This window comes from Eleutherodactylus coqui, chromosome 1 (genome assembly GCF_035609145.1).
Source record: "Eleutherodactylus coqui strain aEleCoq1 chromosome 1, aEleCoq1.hap1, whole genome shotgun sequence".
Lineage (NCBI taxonomy): Eukaryota > Metazoa > Chordata > Amphibia > Anura > Eleutherodactylidae > Eleutherodactylus > Eleutherodactylus coqui.
The window spans coordinates 476,773,906-476,800,849 of NC_089837.1; the positions used below are offsets into that span (position 1 = coordinate 476,773,906).

General features: G+C 44.4%; 1 protein-coding gene across 1 annotated transcript in view; it reads left to right on the forward strand.

Moving 5' to 3' along the window:
• Nucleotides 1–9,778: 9,778 nt before the first annotated feature.
• The window catches only part of LOC136613318 (retinol dehydrogenase 7-like), a 43,725-nt gene continuing 26,559 nt past the window's right edge, over nucleotides 9,779–26,944 (forward strand). The window contains exons 1-4 of the mRNA XM_066594041.1: nucleotides 9,779–9,874; nucleotides 19,845–20,167; nucleotides 22,670–22,928; nucleotides 25,269–25,432. Of these exons, the coding sequence (XP_066450138.1) occupies nucleotides 19,855–20,167; nucleotides 22,670–22,928; nucleotides 25,269–25,432 (736 nt within the window). The 5' untranslated portion in view covers nucleotides 9,779–9,874; nucleotides 19,845–19,854. The remainder of the gene's footprint in view (nucleotides 9,875–19,844; nucleotides 20,168–22,669; nucleotides 22,929–25,268; nucleotides 25,433–26,944) is intronic.

Here is a 26,944-nt window from a genome sequence, read left to right on the forward strand (position 1 = left end):
GGAAGGTATAAGTGGCAAGTGCATCAATAACAAACAAGCCAAGAATGATGCAGTCGTATTTTATTAATCACACATATGTCCAAAGTATAATGAATTCATGTCTGTTTATATTATTTATCCACTCTGTATATAATTTTTTCAAGGTTCTTGAGGGAAAGAGGGTTGAGACCTCCAGACACACACACTGTAAGCAAACAAACATAAATGAATATACATTCATCCAGTACTATAATACACGCAACAGTAAAACATAGAAAACATGAATATATATATGATCAAATAGGTAAAAACGATATCCTACCCTACTCTGACACGTCTGATAGTACAGATTAAATATGTGGCAAATAGGCATATTCGAGGTTTAACCCATTGGAATGCATTGTATCTAGTTTAAAAATCCATTTAAGCTCACATTTTTTCAGAAGTGCATATCGATCCGCACCCCCTGGACGTGATCGATCACTCTGTACCGAAACTGGCTAATTGTGTGGTTTTTTTTCCACAACATGTGTGGAAACCGGTACTTCCATATTCCCAGTCCTAATGGTGCTCTTGTGCTTCACCATTCGCGATTACACCTCCATGGTGGTTTCACCCACATAGCCTAGACCACACAGAGGTGTGAGATGCTGCTTCATTCTTTGACTCTGTCCCCTCTCCCTGCTTGTCCAGCAGCGCACTCCCCTGCTGTTTTGGGAGGCTGCTAGTACGGGCTGCATGTTCTGCTGGGCCGTTAGGGGGAGTTGCGGGCCCCCGCTCTGCCCCTAACATCGACGCTCTGGCAGGGCTATCAGTCCCCCTCTCCCCACTCTTATCCAGCAGCGCGCTCCCGTGCTGTTTTGGGAGGCTGCCATTATGGGCTTAATCCTGTAATGGATGTGATGGTATGTTTGCAAAAAGTGAAATTGAGAAAAGAAAAAGATTTTATGAATGTGTGCAGACCTGGTTGGATTTTCTTAGCAGCTTATCGTATGAAATGAGAAGAGAAAGAGCGAATGTTGCTGCAAGTAAAAGAATTGTAAAAGCAGTTGTGTGAGGCAAGGAGTGCTTTTACAGTTGTGCAATGTCAAAATAAGTTGCTTATGAATAAATATGATGGATATCAGAATGTGGCTGAGAAGGCATTAGTACATTGGAATCATGCTAAGTGGAAAGGAGATGTCGGGCATTTTAGAAGCAGTGAAGAAGAGAGGGGAAGAGAAGAGGATGATGAACAAAGAGGAGTAGATTCCTTATCTGTTGAGTCTAAAGGCCCATTTAGACACAACCGTTTTTGCTCAAAAATCGCTCAAAAGTCATGTGTTGATCGATAATCGCTGTGCCTAAATGTGTGGCCATCATGCACTATTCGTTCATTGCTAACTTTTAGCAAGCTAAAATTCAGCAATGAGCCTTATCAACGCTGCATGCTGAGTTCTCAGTGGGATACCGCTGATAGTATTCTTTCAGCTGGTATCCTGCTAGGAGCTCTCAGCGGGATACCAGCTGATAGCTCCAAGAACAAAGCAGCTGTCAGCTTCCGCTCTGCCTTCATTTACACGGTAATAATCTCTTAAGTAGTTAATTAGCCACTGCCACCCAGACTCCGATTTCTTTGGGGTGGTCCTGAGGACATACAGGAAGTGGAGGACAAAGACGCTCCGCTCAAGCCAAAGGCCACGTCAGAGAAGCAGTGGTGGCTGCATTTGGGGCCTCTTCAACCTCCTAGGCCAAGGAGGACTGGCAACATGGTGGGTTTCGCCAGTTTTTGGCCAGCAGTTCTATCTGGAAACACCATGCAGCCCAGGCAAGCGCCGTGACTAAGGATCCCAGGGTGCAGGTATATTTCAGTGCCAGGGACCACCTACTACTGTGGAATGAATTGCGACCACCCCTCTCCAGAACAGCTGCCATTAAGGAACTTCCTCCTGCCACGCCACCCAGAACGGTGACGCGCCGCTGCAGAGACCTCGACAGTCCCTCATCTGTGGCTTCCTTAGGGATACAGTCCTGGGGAAGTACAATGTCTCCCACTGGCTGGATTACAGAGTCAGAGTATGGGGAGATTTATGTAGCTCAGATGGTACAGCGGGCCAAGAACATTTTTAAGTTTTGATAAATAGACTATGTAAGAGACATTTGTTTCAGATACCCCAGTTAAGCCCCTTAAAGAAAAAGACTTTAAAGAATAATGCCCCGTTATCAACTGTTTTTCAAATTGAAAAGTTATGATGTTTTGCAATGTTTACAATGTTCAAATGATGTGCAGGAGGAGAAGTAAAGGCATGGATATTGTTGTATCTCATTGTCTCATGCTCTCTAAATAAGTCATTTAAAGTCATTTATTTTTCCAATGAATATATATGTCAACTTTAGAGTAAATTAATTAGTATTAATTGCCACAATGCTACCATATGCATGAAAACCCCGTGCATAGTGTGAATGTTACATGTGTATGACTGGAGGTTTCTCGTGTCCCTCTATGTCGCTTCTTCAAGTTTGCAGCCCATTCTAGCCTGTCCCAGGTGGCGGGGCCTTCCGTTCACCTCCTCACAATTGCAGAAAGTGGTATTGACTTAAGCTACTGACTGCTCCGCTGATTTTTGTCTCTACACAAGGAGAGTGAAGTTCATAGCACTCGTCTCTTGGTCTTTTTCCTGCCACTCACAGTTACATATTTTTGTATTGGTAACGCTGTGTTTCATTCTAAAAAAAAAAAGACAGTGATGTTCATTCCACTGATCTTATTTTTGGAGTAAAGAGTCATGTATGAAGCTCTATAGCAGTGATGGCAAACCTTTTAGAGACTGAGTGCCCAAACTGCAACCTAAAACCCACTTATTTATCGCAAAGTACCAATACATCAGGGGGCGGGGCTTATCACGACATATAATTTTACCCCCGTCGTTCTAAAAAGGACAGGGCTGTTTCAAAATAGACAGCGTGCAGATTTTGACTGCTTTTTGGATGCGGAAATACTGCAGAATGTCCTCAGCGGAAATTTCTGTGGAAAATTCTGCAGCATTTCCGCATCCAAAAAGCAGTCAAAATCTGCACGCTGTCTATTTTGAAACAGCCCTGCCCATTTCTGCCGCATGTAAACATACCCCAGCGGTAATAGTAACACCCCCCCCCCCCAGCACCCCAGCAGCCCCAGCGGTAATAGTGACCCCCACAGCGATAATAGTGACCCCCACCACACAGCAGCCCCAGCGGTAATAGTGACACCCCCCCAGCAGCCCCAGGGTTAATAGTGACCCCCACCCCACAGCGGCCCCAGCGGTAATAGTGACCCCCTCCCCACAGCGGCCCCAGCGGTAATAGTGACCCCCACCACACAGCAGCCCCAGTGGTAATAGTGACCCCCACCCCCCAGCAGTAATAGTGACACTCCCCCCCAGCAACCCCAGCGATAATAGTGACCCCCCACCCAGCAGTAATAGGGACCCCCCCACCATCCAGCAATAATAGTGACCCCCACATCACAGCGGCCCCAGCGGTGATAGTGCCCCCCACATCACAGCGGCCCCAGCGGTAATAGTGACACCCCCTCAGCAGCCCCAGGGTTAATAGTGACCCCCATCCCACAGCGGCCCCAGCGGTAATAGTGACCCCCCCCCCCACAGCGGCCCCAGCGGTAATAGTGACCCCCACCACACAGCAGCCCCAGCGGTAATAGTGACCCCCACCCCCCATAAGTAATAGTGACACTCCCCCTCAGCACCCCCAGCAATAATAGTGACCCCCACCAAGCAGTAATAGTGACCCCCCCCCACCCCCCAGCAATAATAGTTACCCCCACATCACAGCGGCCCCAGCGGTGATAGTGACCCCCACATCACAGCGGCCCCAGCGGTGATAGTGACCCCAACAGCGGCCCCAGCGGTGATAGTGACCCCCACAGCGGCTCCAGCGGTGATAGTGACCCACACCCCACAGCGGCCCTAGAGGTGATAGTGACCCCCACTGTTACCATGCAGGGTGGAGCGGGGTCCCGCGGCCGGTGCGCGGCGCTCCGATGTCGGCTCCGGCGTCCCGGAGCTCTGCTGTCGGGGCTCTCCCGGCGGCATGGAGCAGCCAGCGTGCAGCAGCGTGGGCGTGTCCGCCCGTAGGGTGCCACCCGCTCTCCTCCACCTTTCATATGCAACAGTGGGAGAGTCGGCTCCTCCCACTCTCCGCCCCTGGGCGGAGGCTTTAAGTTAAAAGGCTGGCAGTGACCTGAGCTCACTGCCAGTTATTGGTTCTGCTAGCCTCTAGTCAGGTCTGTCTCAGTCTGCTCTAGTTGCTCGTCAGTATCCTGTCAGTTTGCCTGTGAGCTCCATCTCCAGCCTTACTCTGCTTGTAAGTTTTGTTGGTCTGTTCCACCTGCCTTTTCTGTCGGCACTCTGTCTCCTGTTAGTAGTTCCATCTAGGTAGTCGCCAGGTCCCTAGCCAGCGCAGGGACCGCCGCCCAGTTGTCCACCTGGGGTTAGCCAGGGCCGAGGCAAGTAGGCAGGGACAGTGGGGTGCGGGAAGATCAGGGCACCCCACCTGACGCTCGGGGGGCAGAGTGCCGTAACACCCACCCCACAGTGGCCCCAGCGGTAATAGTGTCCTCCCCCCCCAGTGCAGTAGTGACACCCCCCTAGTGGCCCCCCAGTGCAGTAGTGACACCCCCCCCCCTAGCGGCCCCCCAGTGCAGTAGTGACACCCCCTAGCGGCCCCCCAGTGCAGTAGTGACACCCCCTCCCAGCAGCCCCCCAGTGCAGTAGTGACACCCCCTCCCAGCGGCCCCCAGTGCAGTAGTGACGCCCCCAGTGCAGTAGTGACACCCAACAGTGCCCCTCCCGAGACCCACATACTTACCTCCTCCTCCCCCTCCTCCTGGAAGCTCAGCTCCTCTTCTGGTCAGCGATGGTCCCGGCATGCATATTAACTTTTTCTTACCCACTTCTGCCTTAATAGGTAATTCCCAGCAACCTGATTGGTTGTTTGGTGAATCAGCCAACCCAAACAACCAATCAGGTTGCTGGGAATTGCTGATTGCTGCAGAAGTGGGGAAGAAAGTGTTAATATGCTCCCGGCACACACTCTGACACACTGCTGCTGGACGCCTCCCCCCTCCCGGCGGAACCAAGTAGTAGGAGACGTCGGGGCAGTGGGGAGAGGGATTCCAGCTGCACACTGAAGTCAGTGTGTGCCGGGATCAGTCGGCTAGCAGTGCCGTTTATGAATGCCGGCAGGGGAGCCGCGGCCCCTGCTGGTATTCACAAGTGGTGAGCGGCCGATGGGGCGCGTGCCAGTAGGGAGGGCTCTGCGTGCCACAGGTTTGCCACCACTGCTCTATAGCAATACTAATGCCCTTGAATTCAGTTCAGCCTAGTAGAATTTTCAAATGTACTTGCAAGTCATAGTTCTTACATGCTGTCATGAATAAAAAGCCACATACAGAAATTGCACTTCTTTTAGTCATAGTACACTCGGAGTGAGTTAATCCTTCACATAGGTGACATGGGGTAGGAGTTGTGTTTACTTCCGTCCTGCACACTCTGTGACTGCGTAGAGAGTTCTCAAAAGGGGATGGAAATAATACACTCAAGATGGCCCGACTCCGGATTAATGCACTCTGTTTTGGAGGCGCTGGGGTCGGCTTGTTCTTAAGTAGAGGGGAAACTGTAGTGGCCCAGTACACCATCCTGATCCCCTCCATAAATATCATACATGTACATCTTGTGGTATGAGAGTGTATAAATGTGAGTGATAGAGAGCGGGAAAAGGGGTCCATGTCTTTAGGAGTGTTGCTGTTCAGGAGGTCCAGGTACATGGGGGTACCTTCAGCCCTCATGTGCTGAAGCATGGAAGAGGAGGAGAGATTTCAGGTGTTGCTTGAGGGCCTGATGTAATGGAATGAGCTTCAAGAGTTAGAGAGAGCATTTGTAAGTAACAACTGTTTTTCCAAGGCCAGTGCAGAGGTACTAAATAATCCTCTAATTTTCCTACGCGGTCATCTGAGGTCTGGATCACCATGTGGAGGTACACCCTTTAATTGTAACATCTCGCGTCTTCAAGTCGGGGTGGAGGTACTGTAAGATAATAATGTCTGTTCCCACATGTGTGTCTGAGCTTATGAGAGCCATGTGGAGGTACTATATTCTGAAAACTAGTCATTTTCCTGCACTGTGAAGTCTACAATTGAACTGCCTTGTATTATCTGCTCCAGGTTTCAAGTAAAGTTTATGCCTGGCTCTAACCATTCCTAGAGACTTGTGGTACTAAGAACTGTCTGTGGCTGACTTTATTAACTGCCAAGGGTCATATTGGTGTGTGTAGGAACGGTGGCGTCACGCATGACAACTACAACCCCTGTTGTCCTGTTTAGTCGACAAAGGGGTGTCCCATGTGGCCTGCTGTGATACTCTGGCCTTGGCTGCGTGTTTTCCCTCACGAAGGAGCATGGTAAGTGCCACAGTGACAAGCCAGCACTATACCCTCCCAGCTCCCCATGTATGTTAGGTGTCCGGGGTCTCCCTATGGGACGCTGCGGTTACCACACTATTTCATTTGGGCATGTCTACAATTTCTTATAACCAGAGGTAAAAACCCTTTGGGAACATTTGGATGAAAATCTAAAAGAAGGGATTCATCCGGCCTTCTTACTCCCCAGTGAGAGTATTCATTTTTTTGTTAAAAAGAAAGATTCTACTTATTGTCCGTGCATTAATTACAGGGAAATAAACAAGATTACTATTAAGAATCACTATCCTCTCCCACTAATTCCAGAACTGCTGTAGAAGCTTCGGGCAGCCAAGGTCTTCACTAAACTAGACCTCAGAGGAGCATATAATCTGGTATGGATCCGCCCTGGAGATGAATGGAAGATTGCTTTCAGAACAAGATATGGACACTTCGAATCTCTAGTAATGCCGTTTGGTCTCTGCAATGCTCCGGCCACCTTCCAGCACTTTATCAATGATGTATTTCGAGACCTGTTGGATCAATTCGTAGTAGCAAATCTCGATGACATCCTCTTTTCTGACAATTTGGAGGAACATCGCAGGCATCTTCAGGTGATCTTGGAACGACTCCAATAACCTCTACAAAAAGTTAGAGAAGTGTGAGTTTAAAACACACAAATGCAATTCTTGGGATACATTATCTCCCTAGACAGTTTAATTATGGATCCCAGCAAGGTTAAAGCCATCTGAGATTGGCCCAGTCCAAGAAACTTGAAGGAAGTACAGTGCCTGATTGGTTTCGCGAACTTCTACATAAGATTTATCAAGGACTTATCAAAGTCATCTCTTACATCACATCCTACACAAGGAAAACACACATGTTTTCCAGGTCCCTGGAGGCACAAGTTGCTTTGGAGAAACTAAAGACTGTTTACTTTATCAACAGTACTTATCCACCCAGACCAGAATTGTCTTTTGTCGTGGAGGTGGACACCTCCAACTCCGCTGTGGGAGCTATCCTATCACAATGAATGAGAGATAAGATGCAACTACATCCGTGTGCATTTCTGTCCTACACCTTATCACTCACGGAGAAAAACTATGATGTCGGGAACAAGGAACGTTTGGCAATCAAGGTGGTTTTCACTGAATGTGGGACCTCTTAGAAGGAGCCCATCATCCACTAACGGTTCTTACTGAACAGAAATATTTTGAATTTCTCTGTACTGCCAATAGGTTATCTGTGAGAGAAGAACGATGGGTCCTGATCTTCTCCAGGTTTAAATTTGTCATGTTCTACCACCCTGGTTCCCAAAATGACAAGGCAAATGCATGTCCAGAATATTTTTGGAACCCAAAGAGAAGTTAAATTCAGACAACACAATTCTGTCCCTAAAAATCTTTTTGGGTATCCTGCAAGCTTAAGGGAGGCTACAAAAGTGATCCTTTTCCTGAATCATCCTTCTAAGGACATGAAGCTCTCTTTCAAGAATGGACTTTGGAGGCGAGAACACCAACTATACGTTCTCGAGGTTGGTCGACTCAAAGTCCTCAAACAGGTCCACGATTCCAAGCTGGCTGGTCACCTAGGGGTTACAAAGACTCTGGAACTCCTGCTTCACTACTTCTGTTGGCCTGACTGAAGAAGGATGTGAAGAGATATATCACCTTTTGCGAGGTATGTGCCCGGAACACAACACCACAAGCTTGCCCTCTTGGTTTCCTAGAACCTCTGTCAATCCCATCCAGGCCATGGAAATCTATATTAATGGACTTCATGGTGGACCTGCCCCCTCAAAAGAAATGACTACCATCTCGGTTGTTGTGGACTGACTTACGAAGATGGCTCATTTTGTCTGCATAGAAAAGATTCCCACTGCCAAGCACACCAAGGATTGATGATCCAGGAGGTTTTCAAACTGCATGGAATACCAGATGACGTAGTTTAGAACAGGGGATTCAATTCACATCTAAGTTCTGGAAGAGTTTTTGCACAGCTCTGGGCATCACTATTAACCTATCTTCCGCTTTCCACCCCCAGTCCAATGGTCCTACCAAGAGAATCAATCAGACTTTGGAACAATATCTCCGATGTTTTATCTCCCACCTCCAGGATGACTGCGTGGAGTATCTATCAACAGCATAATTCACTTATAATAATGCCCAGCATAGTTCTATTGCCCAAAGTACATTCTTTGCCAACTACAGGATGCACCCTGTTTTCATTCCTGGCCTTCCCACCAACACCCCTGTTCTGACGGCCAACCAGAGACTGGCAGCATTTGCTGATATACAAAAGGAATTGAAGGTGCCCTTACAGGAAGCCCAGGATGCCTTTAAAAGAGCTGTAGACCAATACCGTCAAGGAGCTCCCACCTTCCACATTGAAGAAAAGGTGTGGTTGTGCACCAAGAATCTCAAAGCCTACGTCCCCTCTACCGAGCTTCGGCAAAGATTCATCAGACTTTTCCCAATTTTAGCTAGGGTCGGCCAGGCAGCTTTCCACTTGAAGCTTCCGGGCAACTTAAGGATCTTCCCGGTCTTCTATGTGTCCTTACTAAAGCCATTCCAGGAGAACACCATCACAGGGAGGCAACAACATCCTCCCCCTGCTGTGAAGGTTCAGGGTCATGACAAATTCATTGTTAAAAAAATCTTGGACTTCCGAAGACATTGGGAAGACTTCAATACTTGGTGCAGTGGTAGGGATACGGGCCGGAGGAAATCTCTTGGGAGCCAGAGGGAAATATCCATGCTCGCAGGGGAGTTTCACAAGAGATATTCTGACAAACCAGGCTCTTGAAGAAGGTGCCCACTGTGAGGAATCTAACCTCGGATCTCCCATACTCTAGCTGGCAACTCTCCCTGTTGAGCCATCCAAGCCTTTGGACAAGTTTCCCTGCTGAACCTAGTCTTGTTTCATGGTCCAATGTATTCTAGTTCCTCCCTCACTGTCCTGGCCCTGCCTTGGTTCCAATCAGGCTCATTATAAAAGCCTCATCCTGACGCTCCTCCAGTGTGAGATTATTGGTCTCCCAACTCTCTCTCGACGGCACATGTCAGGGGGGATAAGAGTCAGGCAGCTGGATTTCAACTGCCACTGACAGATAGTGGGGTCAGGAAAGAAAGTTGTCCCAAAGTGTTTGGATGACAGCTATCTAATGTGTAGAGTCAGTGTTGTATGAGTTAAAACATACCTTATTTCTGACCTGTGTACAGTCTTTGCCCTAAAAAATTTCCTCCCTTTATGATCCACTCCAAGTCTGGGGTGAGTGAAACACATGCGACACTTGGTGCCAAAACCTGCCCACTGGAAATACAGTTCAAATAGTGGCACAATGTGATCTAAGAAGCAAAAGTCCACAATTTATTTCCTCTGTTTGTTGAAGCATATCAGCTCGACTCTAACTACTTTATATAGAGCTTCAAGAACCCCTTTACTCTGAACGTGGACTAGAAAGGTGAGACAGAAATATAATTTTTCAGAAATACCTGTATGGTTAGTATTCAGTAATAGCAGCACGGTATAATAAGGGCGTACTAAACACACAGGGGTTGGCGTTGTCAGAACTCAGGGTTCATATATTTGTAACATATGCATAAAATCTGTTGTGACGGGTTGGTTGTCAGACAGACAGACATACATAAATGCTCTGCAGAGCTCTAAGCGGTCTCATGTTTAACACAGTATGATACTATCTCTATGCAGCAGATACATTTTGACACTCCTCACACAGCTGATATTTGCAACATATGCTCATACCAAAAAATGATGTTTTTTGCTTCAATCTTGCCATGGGGCAGCTAAATGAAAAGAAATATGAAAAACTGAAGCAAACATAACTTTCTGCTTGCTTCCGCTTTACATTGACAGCAAAGTTATAACAATATAAACGTTACTATTAGAGTTGATGCTCGCTCGAGTATTAGCGTCCTCGATGGTGCTAGTTTTTGGCTTCTCCCCGCTGTGACGTGCCTGTTTTGGCCCCTCCCTGCCGCGACGCAGCGCGCGTCATTGGCAAATTTTTTGTCTGGCAGGGGGAGAGAGAGAAACGAACCTAGGAAGAAAAAAAAAGCTCGGCACCCGGCATCCCACATACAAAAATGCTTGAATCTCCCATTGTAGTCAATGGGGTTTGTTACTCAAGTAGAGCTCTCAAATTTTACGAAAAGCTCGACTCGAATAACGCGGACCCGAGCATTTGGGTGCTCGCTCATCTCTAGTTACTATTCACTTTGGCTCCGTTTCTTGAGCTGAAAACAAAAGTACAGCAGCCTAAGCTTTTGCTAAAGTTTAGCCCCTTAGAGACAAACCTATTCTGTAACTTAATGATCAAGCGATTTACATCGTTACTTTGCAAGAGCTATAAGTTGTTGACATAGCTGTACGAGGGCTTGTTTTATTTTGGGATAGGTTTTACATTTTTAAAGGCATCATTCTGGGGTACATATAATGATTTGTAGAATTTGTATTACATTTCTGGGGTGGGGGAGGGGGGAGACGAAAAAAACATCCATAAATTCCATCACTGTTTTGGGGTTTTGTTTTTACAGCATTCATTTGGTAAAAATAACCTGATAACTTCCTTATCTAATTTTAGAATAACTGCAGTACCAAGGTTATAGAGATTTTTTCAATTTTTTACTACTTCTGCACAACAAAAACACATTTTTAAAGAAACACAATTGAATCTGCATTGTCCCACTCTAAGACCAATAACATTTTTATTTTTCTGGTAACGGAGGGTTGTTTGAGGGTTGTTTTTTGCAGTAAGAGGTGTAAGTTTTACTGGTACCATTTTGGGGTACATGTGACTTTTGGATTGCTTTTTATTACATTTTCGGTAGCCAAAAAAAGGAAAAACAAGAATTCTGGAATTATTATTTTTAACTATTTTTACGGCACTCGCCATGCAAGATAAATAAAATATTTTCATTGTCTGGGTCATTACAAATGCAGTAATAACTTTTATGTGTTGCTTTTTAAAACTTTTTTTGGTATTTTAACTTAAACTTTATTGAGTTTTTTTTAAGCTTTTTTTTTAGTTCCTGGAGGGGACTTGAGAATGCAATTGTTCGTTCACTAGAATAGTACATGGCATTACTTATGTCGTGTATTCTATCAAGCCTATAACAAAAGCCTATTAGACTGTGGGAGGCGGGGCCAAATAGGCTGAGTTACATGGCAGTCATGAGGCCTTTGTCTGGCTTCCAGCTGCCATGGGAACCCATTGGTACCTTGAGATCCACTGTGGGATGCTGATGGGTGATAGAAAGAGTCCCCTTCCCCTGTCATCTGCTTACATGCTGTAGTTGCTATTGATTGTGGCATGTAGGGGGTTAAACTATTAGGATCTGAAGTTTATCCACTGCTGGCTGTTAAAGCAGGAGCCTGGCTGTCAGTAGCCAACCAAGCCACCACCTTAAAAAGATGTATATGTAAGTTTAAAGCCAATTAGTGAGGTCAGTATAAAGGCGTATTGTGGTCTCTAAAGAGTTAAAAATGGAATGACGACAGGAAATTGGCAAACAGATTAAAACTGAAGGTCCTCAGTTTCAATGCATGTTTATCCTCTTGGTGACGGAGCTTTTTTGCTTTTTTCCATTTTCGTTTTTTCCTCCTCTCTTTTAAAAAATCGTAACTCCTTTATTTATCCATCGACGTCGCTGTATGAGGGCTTGTTTTTTTGCGGGACGAGTTGTATTTTTCAATGGTGCTATTTAATGTACCGTAGAATGTACTGAAAAAGTTTTTAAAAAGTGGAAAGCAATGGAAAAAACACGACATTCCACCATCTTTCGTTGTGTCCTGTTTCTACGGCGCACAAACTGCAACAAAAATGACCCAATAACTTTATTCTATGGCTCGGTACGATTGCTACCATACCAAACCTGTATAGTTTTCTTTTTTTACTGTAGTACTTGTATTTTTTTTTAAAGATATTTAATTTTTTAAAATTATTTTCTGTCCATTTTTTGTGCACAATAACTTTTTTTTATTTTTCCGTCGACATAGTTGAGTGAGGGCTCATTTTGTGCGGTACGTCCTGTTTCCGTTGTTTTTTGCAAACATTTGAGATTTTGATCGCTTTTTATTACATTTTTTCTTGGAGATAGGGTGACAAAAAAAGTGCACTTCTGGCATTCTTTATTTTTTTTTTTCATACTACGTTCACCGTGCAGGTAAAATAATGCATTTATTTGATAGATCGGACTTTTACGGACGCAGCGATACCAAACACGTATTTTTGCTTTAATATTTTGATTTTTTTTTTATTGCAAATATGTCAAAAGGGTTTTTTTTTTAACTTTTTAACTTTTTTTAATAGTTAGTAAACTTTTTTGTTCTTATTTTTATACTTTCTTTTAGTCCTCCTAGAGGACCACAACCAGCGATGCTTTGATCGCTCCTGCAGTATGACATAATGCTATAGCATTACGTTATACTGCTTTTTGACAGGCAGTCTATCAAGCCACCCCACAGGGATGGCTTGATAGGCAGTCTCCCAAGGCTGCCCTGGGGCCTTTTAGAAGGCCCCCGGCTGCCATGACACCTGCACGGCTCCCCCGATCTCACTGGGGGAGTTACGGCCGATACAGCTGATCGTGGCTATTGCCCACAGGTGTCAGCTGTAATAAACAGCTGACGTCCACACTGTATGGAGGGAGATAGCAGCGCTATCTCCCTCCATACATGTCCTGCAACAGCAGGACGTAAAAACACTATTGGGGTTAAGGGCACAAAAAGAAACATTTTCTTTCCTTTTAGCTGCTCCCACAACAGAACAGCTAGACAGAAACAAAAAAAATGTTAGTGTGAATTAAGTCTAACAGACATAGAATCATAGAATGGTAGAGTTGGAAGGGACCTCCTGGGTCATCTGGTCCAACCCCCTGCTCAATGCAGGATTCAGCCGTTGTTTGAACACAGATATTTGTCCAGCCTTTGTTTGAACACTTCCACTGAAGGAGAACTCGCCACCTCCTGTGGTAACCTGTTCCACTCATTGATCACCCTCACTGTCAGAAATTTTTTTCTAATATCTAATTTGTGTCTCCTTCCTTTCAGTTTCATTCCATTGCCTCTAGTCTTTCCCTGAGCAAATGACAATAGGACTGATCCCTCTGCACTGTGACAGCCCTTCAGATATTTGTAGACCACTATTAAGTCTCCGTTCAGCCTTCTTTTTTGCAAGCTGAACATTCCCAGATTCTTTAACCGTTCTTCATAGTACCTGGTTGTCTCACCAATTTGGTAACTCTTCTCTGAACTTGCTCCAGTTTGTCTATGTCTTTTTGAAAGTGGGGTGCCCCCAACTGGACACAGTATTCCAGATGAGGTCTGACTAAGAAAGAGTAGAGGGGGATAATTACCTCACGTGATCTAGACTCTATGCTTCTCTTAATACATCCCAGAATTGTGTTTGACTTTTTGGCTGCTGCATCAAATTGTTGACTCATGTTCAGTCTATGATCAATTAGAATATCCAAGTCTTTTTCACATGTGCTGCTGCTTAGCCCAGTTTCTCCCATTCTGTATGTGCTTTTTTTATTTTTTACTCTCTGTACATGATGCCTGGAATATCATTATGGACTCCACACATTAAAATAGTGAACAAACTTTACAGAATTCCATAAATAATAACAATAGTGTAGAATATACAGATTCCTACAGTATCAATCTTCAGTGTGCTATTTTGTAAAATATTTTTCAAGATATTCTTCAAAGAATGGAAACATTACACAAACCGTAACACAATGTATCTATCTCTAAATCACACATACTGTGTTTTCTACAATACAGCAATGTAGCAGTTTCAATATTTGTGTATTTTTCTGCTTCTGAAATCACTTAATTATAAAATTAAATTACCAAACAGTGATGAAACAAAACTGCAATATAGAGACTGATTACTATCACTACTTCATGCCCAAATGTTACCACTATTTAGCTAATTATTAGTACTGTGATACAGTGACTGCAGAATACTAACACAATTTCATCATTAATTATACCACCATATGATGACTAATAATTAATAACACCATATTAAGACCAATTATTATCACCATTGATAATTTTACCATGCCATGACTTAATAAAAACAGTATACAAAGACCAATAATGCCCCCTAAGGTAACTTAATGAGTTTTATGCACACACAGATCATACATGTGAACACAGCACTGATTTCAAACTTAAAAAACATTGAGTGACTCACAGGCAGCTTTTTCTCCAATTGTAGTCACTCACTTTTCTTCTCCATCTGGCTCAGACTGCCTTGATAGCTTTTCTTGAAAACTGCAGAATTTTTTACCAAGATTCCTTTGGTTCCTCAATTCTATAGACCATCCCTAGCTTCTATAGCAACACCCTCCATCCTTTAACACTGCCACCCTGCAGCTACCATCAAGACCATGCTTGCCTCCAAATGTTATTCTGCTGCAATAATAATGCATGAGGATTAATATAGACAACAGAACTTCACAATTGATTTAGATAGTAGGACAGACTGTTACATTAATTAGACCTTAGTCTTCTAAATTAAAGGGATATTGTGGCCTGAAGTATTTCTCACAAGTGCTTGGCAGTTTCCAACACTGAGGGCTCAGTCACACGGGCGCATCGGCACCCGTACCCGGCGCCGATGCGCCCGTGTGACTGACAGTTAGAAGACGGCCATACCTGAAGACTGATGAAGCCGGTCACATGTTCTTCCTCCAGGCGCTGCAGAGAGACGTCCGTCTTCAGGTACGGCCGTCTGCTGGCTGCAGTAACACGGGTGCCGATGCGCCTGTGTGACTGAGCCTTGAGATTGACTTTGAATGGACTGGCAGAGCGAATGCTCCATCATTTTTCTATTCGAATCCCACCTACCACATTCTTGCAGCTGAGGGGAATGGGAGATTGCAGAGTTGATTTCTGGTGATTGGTGGGAGTCCCAATGGATAAGTGCTAAATGCTTCTGGCCTGCATACCCCTTTAATAAGACACTCGCCCCCTCCAATTTAATTGAATCTCAGACTAGATGGAAAGAAGTCCTCTTATACTCCTCGAGTCTCCTCAACTTAAATAGCTACCCATTACAATATGTCCTGACACGAGCCAGTGTCAATCCATTGTGTGAGCCACTGAAAGTCTAACATGTAGGGAGAGGGATCATCAAAAAGTTTGTGTTAGAGACGGGGCCCGATACCTGCGAGTTGCTCGTCCAGGTGCTGCGGGGGCCGGGGCTGGTGTCTCTGTCCGGGGTTCCCCCACTCTGGTGGTTGGTGGCGGTGGCTGGCGGCGCGTCACGCATGGGTGCGCTTGCCTGCTGGTCGGCCACGCAGCACTCGGGTCACTGCGCACTGTCGGGGGGAGACGGTTTTATGATTCCCCCCATTGGCATGTGACTTCTTCCTAGGTAACTAATAATTCAGTCACCAGCAGCAGATACCCATACATCCGATATCTGGAGCACCGGGTGGCATTCACTGCCTGGAAAAAGGCCGGGAGTGCAAAATGCAGAGCCAAGATGGAGGTTGGATCACATCTCCACAGCATTCACAGGGAAATAAATATAGTCTTGGCAGCATCCAAAGTGATAAAATTAGTTACTACACACATAAGAAGAATGATGCTGACTTGCGCTTCAATGTGGTGACAAGGCACAATGATAGGCTACAGATCAATTAGAGCCTTTTAAATCTCTCCTCCCCCTCCCTCTTCCCCTCCCTTCCTTTATGATGAAAATACTGCTGAAATGAACACAAAAGCTACAGTGGGGTTAATATATCTGGGATAGAAGATGGAGTGTGCTGATAACTCTCTATTTATCCCTCCTCTTTGATATACTTGAACATGCTGTTGCTAGGCTACATGATGCATTGGAAATGAAACATCGTCATGTGACTGTGGGGGTCACGTGACCAGGGTTGGTCATGTGAGATACATGGGGATTAGGGTTGCGATGCAATACTATGTGCGACGCTGCACAGCGATGACACTCATCTAGGTGTGGCAAGGGCTCATTTAGTCCATTAGTCAGTGCGGGATGTAAGTAAGATTGATTGGCTGACATGCCCTCTATTAACTTCTGTTAACCACGACCTACCTGGTGAACATTAAATTAGTAGATATTCAACTGAGATTGGTGACTTGGTATCAAGAAGACATGAAGGGGTTAATTCACTTGATTAATTAGCTGATGTATTGTACCTGTGCTTTGTGGTGTTGCTGTATATTTAAATGTGAGTTTTATCACAACTAACTGAGCTTGGCAAAGACCGTATTTCTTTCTGTAAACGGTCAAACGTTGCTCGTTACTGTACTTTTATGGAGGAATAAAGAAGACTTAATTTTATCACTTTGGATGCTGCCAAGACTACATTTATTTTCCTGTGACTTCTTCTCACCCTCTTGGCTGACCCAGACTCTCATTGCCAGTGTTTCGTTTAGACTCGCTCTGCCTACACCCGCGTTTATTGACCTGATTTTCTCGTGTTTGACTTTGGACTTCTCTTGACTGTGCCTCCTGTTTGCCCTTTGTACTTCGCACGTGTCCTCCGGTTTTGACCCTGCCTGCTTCTCAACGACTCTCTGCTTTGCTCCGTTTGTTTTCTGTCCGTTTTCTCAGTGCTCCCATTCAATTTCCCTGTCCCTTCTTCTGTGGGGTCCCTGTCCCTAGTGCAGCGCAGGGACCGTCACCCAGTTGTCATCCTGGGGCCTAGCCCAGGGGGGCAAGTAGGTAGGGACACGGGAGAGGGCGGGTGTAGGGATCCCCTGTCAATCTGTCCCTGCCGGCCATAACAGAAACACTGGCCCTATTGCTGCTGGATACTCGTTTCGGCCTCCATGTCTGACCCCTGACATGGAGGCTGTTACGGCTTTAGCCAACCAAGTTCAGGTCTTGACCAGGGTGGTGCAAGACCTGTCCACTCGGCTCTAGTTACAGGAGCAGTGTGCCACCAGTGCCTCTGCTGCAACAGCTGCAGTCCTGGGGTCGGGGGTCGAGCCTAAGGTCTCTCTACCTGACGTTTTTTCTGGGGACCGCAGGGCATTTTTTTCTTACCAGGAAGCATGTCGGTTATGTTTTGAATTATGTCGCCACTCGTCGGGTTCTAAATACCAGAGGGAGGGCATAGTTATTTCACATTTTGAGAGGCGACCCTCAAAACTGGGCATTCTCGCTACCACCTGACTCACGGCCCTGCCAATCTGTAGATGTCTTTTTTACGGCCATTGGGCAGATTTACGACGAGCCAGATAGAGCAGGGTATGCCGTGATTAAATTATTGAGTCTTCGGCAGGGTAGACTTCCCACGGAAGAATTCTGCTCCCAGTTTCGGCAGTTTTGTGTGGAGTCAAAATGGAATGACCGCGCTCTGAAAGATTTATTTCTAACTCGGTTGTCTGAGTCCTTTAAAAATCTGTTGTTGTCGCACCTGGAACCGAGACATTAGAGCAGGCTATGACTATCACAGTAAAGGCTGACTGTCGCCTTAGGGCCTGACGTAAGACTCAGACCAAACTACCCGTGACCGGATCCGAGAGTTTGCCCATGACCTCAGCTACCAACGTAGTCGAGTCTATGGAGGTGGGCTCTATATCCGCAAAGGAATGCAAGGAATTCTGGCTCAGGGACCGATTATGCCTTTATTGCGGAGGTCCAGGTCATCGGGTCGCCAACTGCCTCAAACAGCCGTCGGAAAACTTCCGCTCCTAGGCGATGTCCGGAGGGATCACCTAGAAGCTCAGGTACTTCCAGAATGTTGCAAATTGTTTGTGTCATTCGCTATTTCTTATAATGCTCACCACCTCAACAGATGGGCCTTCATTGATTCGGGGGCTGCCACGAACTTCATTAATTTTGAGTTTGTCAAATCAATGTCTGCATGTCTTTTACGGTTGAATCCTTCAATCCGGGTCTCCAGTATTGATTCCACTCCGTTGTCAGCGGGGTTAATCAGTAAGAAGACTCCTGAACTAAATTTTTCTGTTGGGGCGCCACATTCTGAGGTGTGTTCGTTTCTAGTGATGGAGAGCCTTTCAGTTGATTTAGTCCTTGGGCTACCCTAGCTCCGGCTCCACAATCCCCAGATTGATTGAGCCACCTCAGAACTAGTGCAATGGGGGCAAGGTTACCGTAAGCATTTGGCTTCATTCCAGGTGCATTCCACTGAGTGTAATTTGCGGGGGTTACCTCCATATATAGAGGATTTTTCTGACGTTTTTTCGAAACAACTTTCGGAGACGTTACCTCCGCACCATTAATGGGATTGCAAAATCGATCTCATTCCTGGGAGCAAGATCCCCAAGAGAGGAATATAAAATGTAACAGTCCCAGAACGCGAGGCGATGAAGGAGTATTATATTACTGAGAGTCTTGCCAAGGGGCATATACGTCCTTCCAAATCACCCGCACGGGCAGGGTTATTTTTTGTGGAAAAGAAGGATGGTGGTCTTCGGCCCTGTGTCGATTATAGAGCTTCAAACAGGATAACCATCAAAAATCAGTACTTGTTGCCCCTGATTCCTGACCTCCTCAACCAGGTTATAGGAGCCCACTGGTTCCCCAAGCTCGATCTTCGGGGAGCATATAATCTCATTCGTATCAGAGAGGGGGATTAATGGAAAATAGTGTTTAATACTCTGTTGGGGCATTTTGAATGTCTAGTCATGCCATTCGGGTTATGTAACACTCCAGCTATCTTCCAGGGGTTTATGAATACCATTTTACCTGACATTCTGGGCACGTTCATGGTTGTATATTTGGATGACATTCTAGTTCTCTCTCCTGATTTGGAGAACCATGTTGAGCATTTATGGACAATTTGGAACAGTCTAGGGGTGCGGTGCTAAGTAGAGACACCCGTACTATTTCTGAACCGTTTTCTGTGTGCCTGTTAGTATACTTGTCGTCCAAGAATTTGAAATTAAAAGTGCCTTCCTTGAAGCTGGCCCCCCCCCCCCCCCCCGATTTGTGGGCCTTTCCCAGTCACCAGAGTCATCAATCCTATGGCGTACAAGTTAGCCCTGCCGGACACGTGGAGAATCCATAGGGTGTTCCACAAGGCACTCTTTAAGAGGTACGTCCCTTCACTATACAAAGATTATTATTTCTACACTTGTATTTCAGGGCAATTCTTGGAAGCTTTTTTTTTTAGCTAAAACCAGAAGTGGCTCCTAAAGAAAGGATACATTTAACTTCTTTTTTTAGGTCCAATCCAGATTTTGGCTTCAAAAAGGCAATAAAAGCTGCACTAAAATTGTGAAGCCTCATAGATACTGAAGGCTGTAAGGTGTGCTGGGAGTTGTAGACCACTGTTTTAGAGCAATGCTGAAGAAAGCATGCTCGATATGGTCACAATGAATGCTCTTTTTTTCCCCAAGTATTATACAAATTACTTTTCTATTATTCTATTCTTTTCCTTTTTTTTTTTAACTAGCTCTTCCATCATGTGGCTCCTTGTATCGCTGCTGTTGGGTTTACTACTAATATACAGATGGTACAGACAGAGTCACAGGCTGGAGAATCTCTCTGATAAATATGTCCTCATTACCGGATGCGATACCGGATTTGGAAATGTTTTGGCGAAACAACTGGATAAACGTGGAATGAAGGTTATAGCAGCGTGTCTTACAGAGACGGGGGCTGAAGACCTGAAGAGGGAGACATCAAGTAGACTACAAACTATAACACTAGATGTTTCTGACAGCAAGAGTGTGAGCTCTGCAGCTCAGTGGGTGTCTCGTGTTGTTGGAGACAGAGGTAAGTTAGGCCGGATTCTCCAGTGCGTATGCGTATTTGCATGAGCATAGTGTTTTTTGTGGAAGGAACGCTGCTGCATTACTGTAATTTTTATGCACAAGTTGTGTGCAATTTTGTACCCTAAGAACAATTCACCAATCCCCCCAGCCAAAATATTGCACTCACCCAAGTGCTGGATTTAGTTTCCCATGTGAGGCAATTCTACATACTATTGTGCCCCAATAGCACCTGCAATATCATATGATTACTAAAACTTGTCACTAGGGTCATAACCATATATCTAGCAGATAGCACTAGAGTAAACCCCATATCACACACGCCCTCGTTGATAGAGGTGAGTCATTTTAAAAAATATATTTTTATGCCATTCACTACCCTGGGGCCATTTTTTTGTAAGTTTCAGAAACTTTCTTTCATAGTTGACATTTAATTACGAAAATGTATGAACCATTAAAGGAGTTGTGCAAAGTTATAAAGTTATCTCCATCCAAAGGATAGGTAATAACTGTATGATCAGTGAGGGTCCAACCACCGAGAACAGGGGTCATAAAGGTTCCCTTATGAATGGAGTGGAAGATGCACATATGCACTGTCACTCCATACATTTCAATAGGAGAGCCAGAGATTGCTAAGTACTTGGCTATTTCCGATGCTCCCACTGAAATAAATGGAGCTGCAGTGTGCATGTGCGTCCTCCACTCTCTATTTATATAGGCACCTTCAGAACCCCAACTGTCGGGAGTCGTAGAGGTCCCAGAGATTAGACCAGGATCGATCATAAAGTTATTCCTTATCCTTAGAATAGGCAATTAATAATAGATTGCCAGGGTCCACTTCCCGGGAACGCCCCAGTGATCAGCTGTTTGAAAGAGTGATGTACTCATGCACTGACCTGATTTCTTCAGGCAGCAGACAGCTATGTTCCCACTGCAGTGGCCAGGCTTGGTATTACACTCAGTGGGAACATTGTTTGTAATACCAAGCCTAACCACTGCAGTGGGAACAGAGTTGTCCACTTCCTGCAAAAATAAGCTGAGTGCACAAGAGTACTGGCCTGGAGAACAGCTTTTCAGCAGGGATCCCAGATGGCAGACTCCTGCTGATCTACTATTAATGGTCTATTCTGCTAAAAGGAATATATTTGTAAATAGGACAGCGCTTCAGAGTTTAAACAATGCAAACAAAATAAAAGGTAGGGGACTCACCTGGTGTAAACAGCTGGACCCAGGGACTGGGCCAACCGTCACACTTGCAGTCCACGTAAGCCAAAATTAGAAGAAGCACCCTGAAGATCTGTGGTTTCCACAACTGGTAGAGCATCCAAAATCCAAGCAAGGTTTGGTGTAGCAAAAAAAAAAAAGAGTAAAATAAATTTTAAAAACTCCCGTGTTTGGGTCTGTCCAGTACACATGAATATCAAAGACTGAAAATGACACTTACTTGAAGGAGGAGTCTGGTAGAAACACCCCCCCCCCCACCCCCACCCCCGCATGGTGAAGCCAGAGGTAGAGAAACCAGAATTTAGAAGGTCCTTTGATGGCAATAGATAACACACACACATACAAACATAAAAGGCTGTAATGGCATACAATACGTTTCCAGGTAACTTCTGTTGAAAGGCCACCAATAATTAACAATTGGTCAAATCCTATAACTATGCTATCATTTTACAGAAAAAAAACTTCACACAATATGTTTGTAATGAGCTAGGACAGGTGGGTAGCTAATGTCTCTAACTCCCACCCAGCTGCACTACAGTGTATGATCGACAACAATATGGTATGTGCTCCTGGGGACGAGTGTAGCATGGTGCAGATCCCTAGTGGAACGGAGCTCCAGGAGTCAGAAAGAGTTTAACAGCAAACAAGCTTACATTTATTGTAGCTTCAGGTGGCATACAGGGGAATATTCCTTACCGTTTCCAAGATCCAAGTTTAGAGGTGGTGACTGGAGATACCGTTATTTATAACAGAATTCTATACTGTTTATCCAGATTTTTCACTGGGGCCTGGGAAGACTCCTACAATGACGTATCTGGCACTTTGTTCCTTCTTTAGACCCAGAAATAAGACTGCATGAGGTTTATGTTGATTTCCCTAAAAAGCTTTCTGTTGCTACACCTCATGCACTCTCTTTTCTGAAGATTCTGGAACTGTACAATGTTTTTTAAAAACTTTGGGGTCCTCCCAGCAACACAGAGCTGAGGGGCAGGACAACTACATTAAATAACACTGAGTAACGGAGGCTGTTCTATCCTCTGATCTAACCTCTCTGATCCTCCAGCTCCAGTATAGACATCTATCCAGCCTATTTAACGGGAAAAACAACCTAGAATCCTCACAGTAACGCACAGTTCTATGGCCGTACTTTCCCAGAATTGTATTAACACTTAGTAATGACAACTCATGGTCACTACATGTTCCCATCGTAAACAGCCCTTGAAGTCTGTCCCAGTTTGACGCCCATTTAAACATGCTTTGTATATTCAACATTTTTTTGTAGGGCTCTGGGGTCTGGTGAATAATGCTGGGATTCCTGGTGAAATGGCTCCCTTTGGATGGCTGAAAAAAGATGATTTTCTTAAGGTTATGGATGTGAATTTGATGGGAATGATCGATGTGACACTGACCTTCCTACCACTGCTCAGGAAAGCCCAAGGAAGGATTGTTAATGTTTCCAGTATTGTAGGCAGATTGCCTCTTATTCCAGGAGGTTACAATATCTCCAAATATGGCGTGGAAGTCTTTTCCGATAACTTAAGGTGAATATAATTTATTAAACACGAGGAGTTGGACATAAACATTTTAATACAATGGAATCCCTTATATCCCTGATATTAAATGTACTAAGCCCTGCATTTACTCCGGTGCACGATGTGCCTCATACATGATGAGTCACACACCTCTTCATATCTTGGTAGCTCCTCGCACCTACACAGACCTGTACGCCAGATCCAACCTGGTGTACCCTTCTAGCTAATTTAAACTTCTAGCCAGTTTGTGGTCTAAATTAAACATAAATCTGTCGGCCAGGGGCAACCATGGCAGTTGGAAGAAAAAGCCAAAAAGTTGCACATAGTTGCCCAAATTCCCACATTTGCAACTTTTTTACACCAGAAACTGTTGTAAAGGGCTTTGTAATGGTCACCCTATTCACACCCCATTCTATGTTAGGCTCTACTGACATCACCTTTGGAGCCTACATTGGAAGTATACCACAGGAGGCTCTCTTGACGTACAACTCCAATGGAAGGTTGCAACATATCCCACCACATATACATACAGCGGGATACATATACCTCTGCATAGAATAATAGTAAACTAACAGAGAAACACAGTCCAAAAAAAGGTAGAAAGAGGTGATAAACTATGCATTTTGGGAAACATCCTTTGCTTTCCGAAACTTTCTACCTTTTTTGGACCTTTTGGACTACTGGTTTTCTAAAAAACCTAAAGTATTTTTGCCTCACAGCTTCATGTTGGATCTATTTTATCCCCAAGTTTATATATGGATCCTTTGGCTATCGGAATTAACAATGTGCACGCTGTTTGGCAGATGCATGGTGTTTGCAGGTCAGCTGATTGGTTGATTTTTCTATCTGTATAGAATAGAGTCTACTACACTATTCCATACCAGAAAAAAATATATATACTGACATATACTGGCCTGAGGTATACAATAGGATACATCACTAAAAGTCTCCCATTGTAAAAAAAAACGTACACCAAACCATTGTTCTTGTGCCTGTATATTGAACAGAGTACATAGTGCACTGTTCCATGGTATAAAAAATTGTACCAGCCCGACGCAGGCTGAAATTTTTGAGGTATTTAGGTATACATTTTCTTACATTGAAAGTCAATAGCACATATGGAATATGTTTATATCCCTATTGACATGTATAATCTATTTTTCCATTCCAATGATAATATGGAAATTACGGAGAGTCTCTTCATCAATACATCGAATTCATAAGCTATGTGTACTCATTTTTATTATGATCTTTAGGCTTTTAGGGGAGCAGGCTTGTCCTCTGACTGCTCAGCTGTGAAATAAAGAGGTTCAATAAGTTGTCTTTGTATTGTGTGCACCATTATTTGTGAAGACAGCAGTGTTCACACTGGTTGCCATATGATTAGAATCCTTTAACCCATTAAGGACTAAGGTGTTTTGGTCCTAAACGACCATTTAGGGATTTTACCCATATGGTGGTTTTACTCCCTCATGTTATTTTCTTCAGGTACCAAAATTATATTTGCTGCATTTTTTTCCATGACATATAGGGCTATTTTTATTATCTGTTTTCACTGACTTTTTTCTTTTACATTTTTTTAGTTTTATTGGGGGTAAAAAGCTAAAAAAAAAAGATCTCTCTCTCTCTCCCTCTCTCCCCTCCGCTCCCCCCTGCTCACCGCCGCAACTCACCTGTCACCCACGCCGGCAGCCGAATCTTTAGAGACAAGCAGGAGGATACTCGGCTAAGGCACTACTCGCTCGAGTAGTTAGCCTTAGTGAGTATACTCGCTCATCTCTAGTAGTAATCTCTAACAGATCTGATCTGGGTCTACTAGGACCCTGCAACTCTGCTGTGCCAGGGGTCATCTGGCAGTCATGTGATCCCTGGGCCACATAGCAGAAGTATTACTTCCACTTTCTCTCCTTAGTACGTAACTCTCATTTAGCACTATGTAGCCTGGAAAGGAGAAGGCAGAAGCAGTTAAAAACCGCTTCTCCCTTCTCCTCCTGGTCCTTGGCTGTGACCGAGGATTCGACCCGCACCTGCTTAATTGCAGGAGCAGAAGCTTTAATCCCATGCCGTATTTTTGCTATCAGACGGGATTAAAGCCCAAGACCAATTGCTCGAAATCTACCACGCTTGGTCCTAAAAGGGTTGAGCTAATTTTGAATAATATCACATTTTGGAAAAGGAATAAGCCAACCGTATTAAACATCTTTGGAAATTTGGAGTTACGTTTCAGGGTTGTCACGCAGTACACAAAAGATAATTATGAACCAGTTTATAAACTTTTCATTTACATTTTGGTTACTACAAATCTGATGAATCTGCATATTTTTGATCTGTATATATTTTTATTTTTAGACGGGAACTTAATGATTTTGGGGTAAAAGTTTCGATAGTTGAACCGGGGGCATTCAAAACAAACACTGCAATGTTGCCTATAGTGAAGAAGAGTGTGGAGGATAAATGGAAGATGTTGCCTGCTGAGACCAAGCAGATCTATGGAGAACAATACCTCAAAACATGTAAGAGTTCATTATATGCTATTATGAAAATAGTAATCAGACTGATCCCTCTTCCAAGGTCAACTAAATGCAAACTGAATATTGCAATTTTCTAACATTTTTATCAGCCAAATGTGGCCTAATTAAATGTTGCATTATGTGTCATGATTAGAGATGAGCGAGCGTACTCGGATAAGCACTACTCGCTCGAGTAATTGGCTTTATCCGAGTATCGCTGTGCTCGTCCCTGAAGATTCGGGTGCCGCTGCGGCTGACAGGTGAGTCGCAGCGGGGAGCAGGGGAGAGCAGGCGGGAGAGAGGGAGAGAAAGATCTTACCTCCATTCCTCCCCGCTCTCCCCTGCAGCTCCCTGCTCCGTGCCGGCACCCAAATCTTTAGACCCGAGCACAGCGATACTCGGATAAAGCCAATTACTCGAGCGAGTAGTGCTTATCCGAGTACGCTCGCTCATCTCTAGTCATGATGAAAAAAATGTTATCGTTCTCAGCTGTAGATATGAAAGCTCGCTGTAACATCATGTATTTTTGTAAGCCATTAAAAGGTATCATATCTACAAGATTACTTGGTTTCTCTCACTGGGAACAATCACATTTTGCTCTACTGGCTAACACCGTACCAAACTTTTTTTGTGTCATGAAGCCAATTGCTCTGTAGATTTAATGGAGGGGATTCATCGAAACTAGTGCAATGGAAAAGTGGAAAAGTTACCCAAACCAATCAATTACATGACGTGTATTCTCTGGCTGTTAAAAACTAAATACTTCTTAGGCTCCCTTCACATTACCCTTATGCATTAATACATTTGCCCCTATGCACCGTATAATCGCATGAATGAATAATTGCTGCATTCAAGTCACAAATTTTAGCTATATATTCTCAGCCATTCACACGGGCCACTTTACCGGCAAAAAAATATGCAGAAGCGATGAAAACCATCAATCGCTATAAAATGCTTGGAATGACCAATAATGCTTAAATACAGCCAGCTGTCTTCTTTTCCCAGTGTTGTACGCTGAGTAAGTCTCTCCCCCTCCATTTTTTTCAAGTTTCCATAGAAGTCTATGGGAGCTTCCTGTGTATCTTGGCAAAAGATAGCGCAAGTCTTAAAAAAATATGCAGTAGTGATGAAAACCCTCAATCACTGTAAAATCCTCTGAATGACCAATGATGCTTGAGTAGAGCCAGAACACATCTTTTCCCAGTGATGTCCGCCGGGTGACTCTCTCCACCTTCCTTATTCCACTGAAGTCTATGGGAGCTTCCTGAGTATCGCAGCAAAAGACAGCACAAGACCTATCTTTTGACGTGGCGTATAAAATCGGCGACCGAAAATGGTTGCCGATGTGCCATTTTCCAATGCACTTTTTTTTACGTGCCCAAAAATTGTTAATCTGAATGAATGGATTGGAATCCAATGCTTCAGATGGTCAAGATTTTTTGTCGCAGCTGAATAACTGTGTAAATACGGTTGTGTGAATAAGGCCTAAGGGTGAGTTCACACATTGGAGATTGG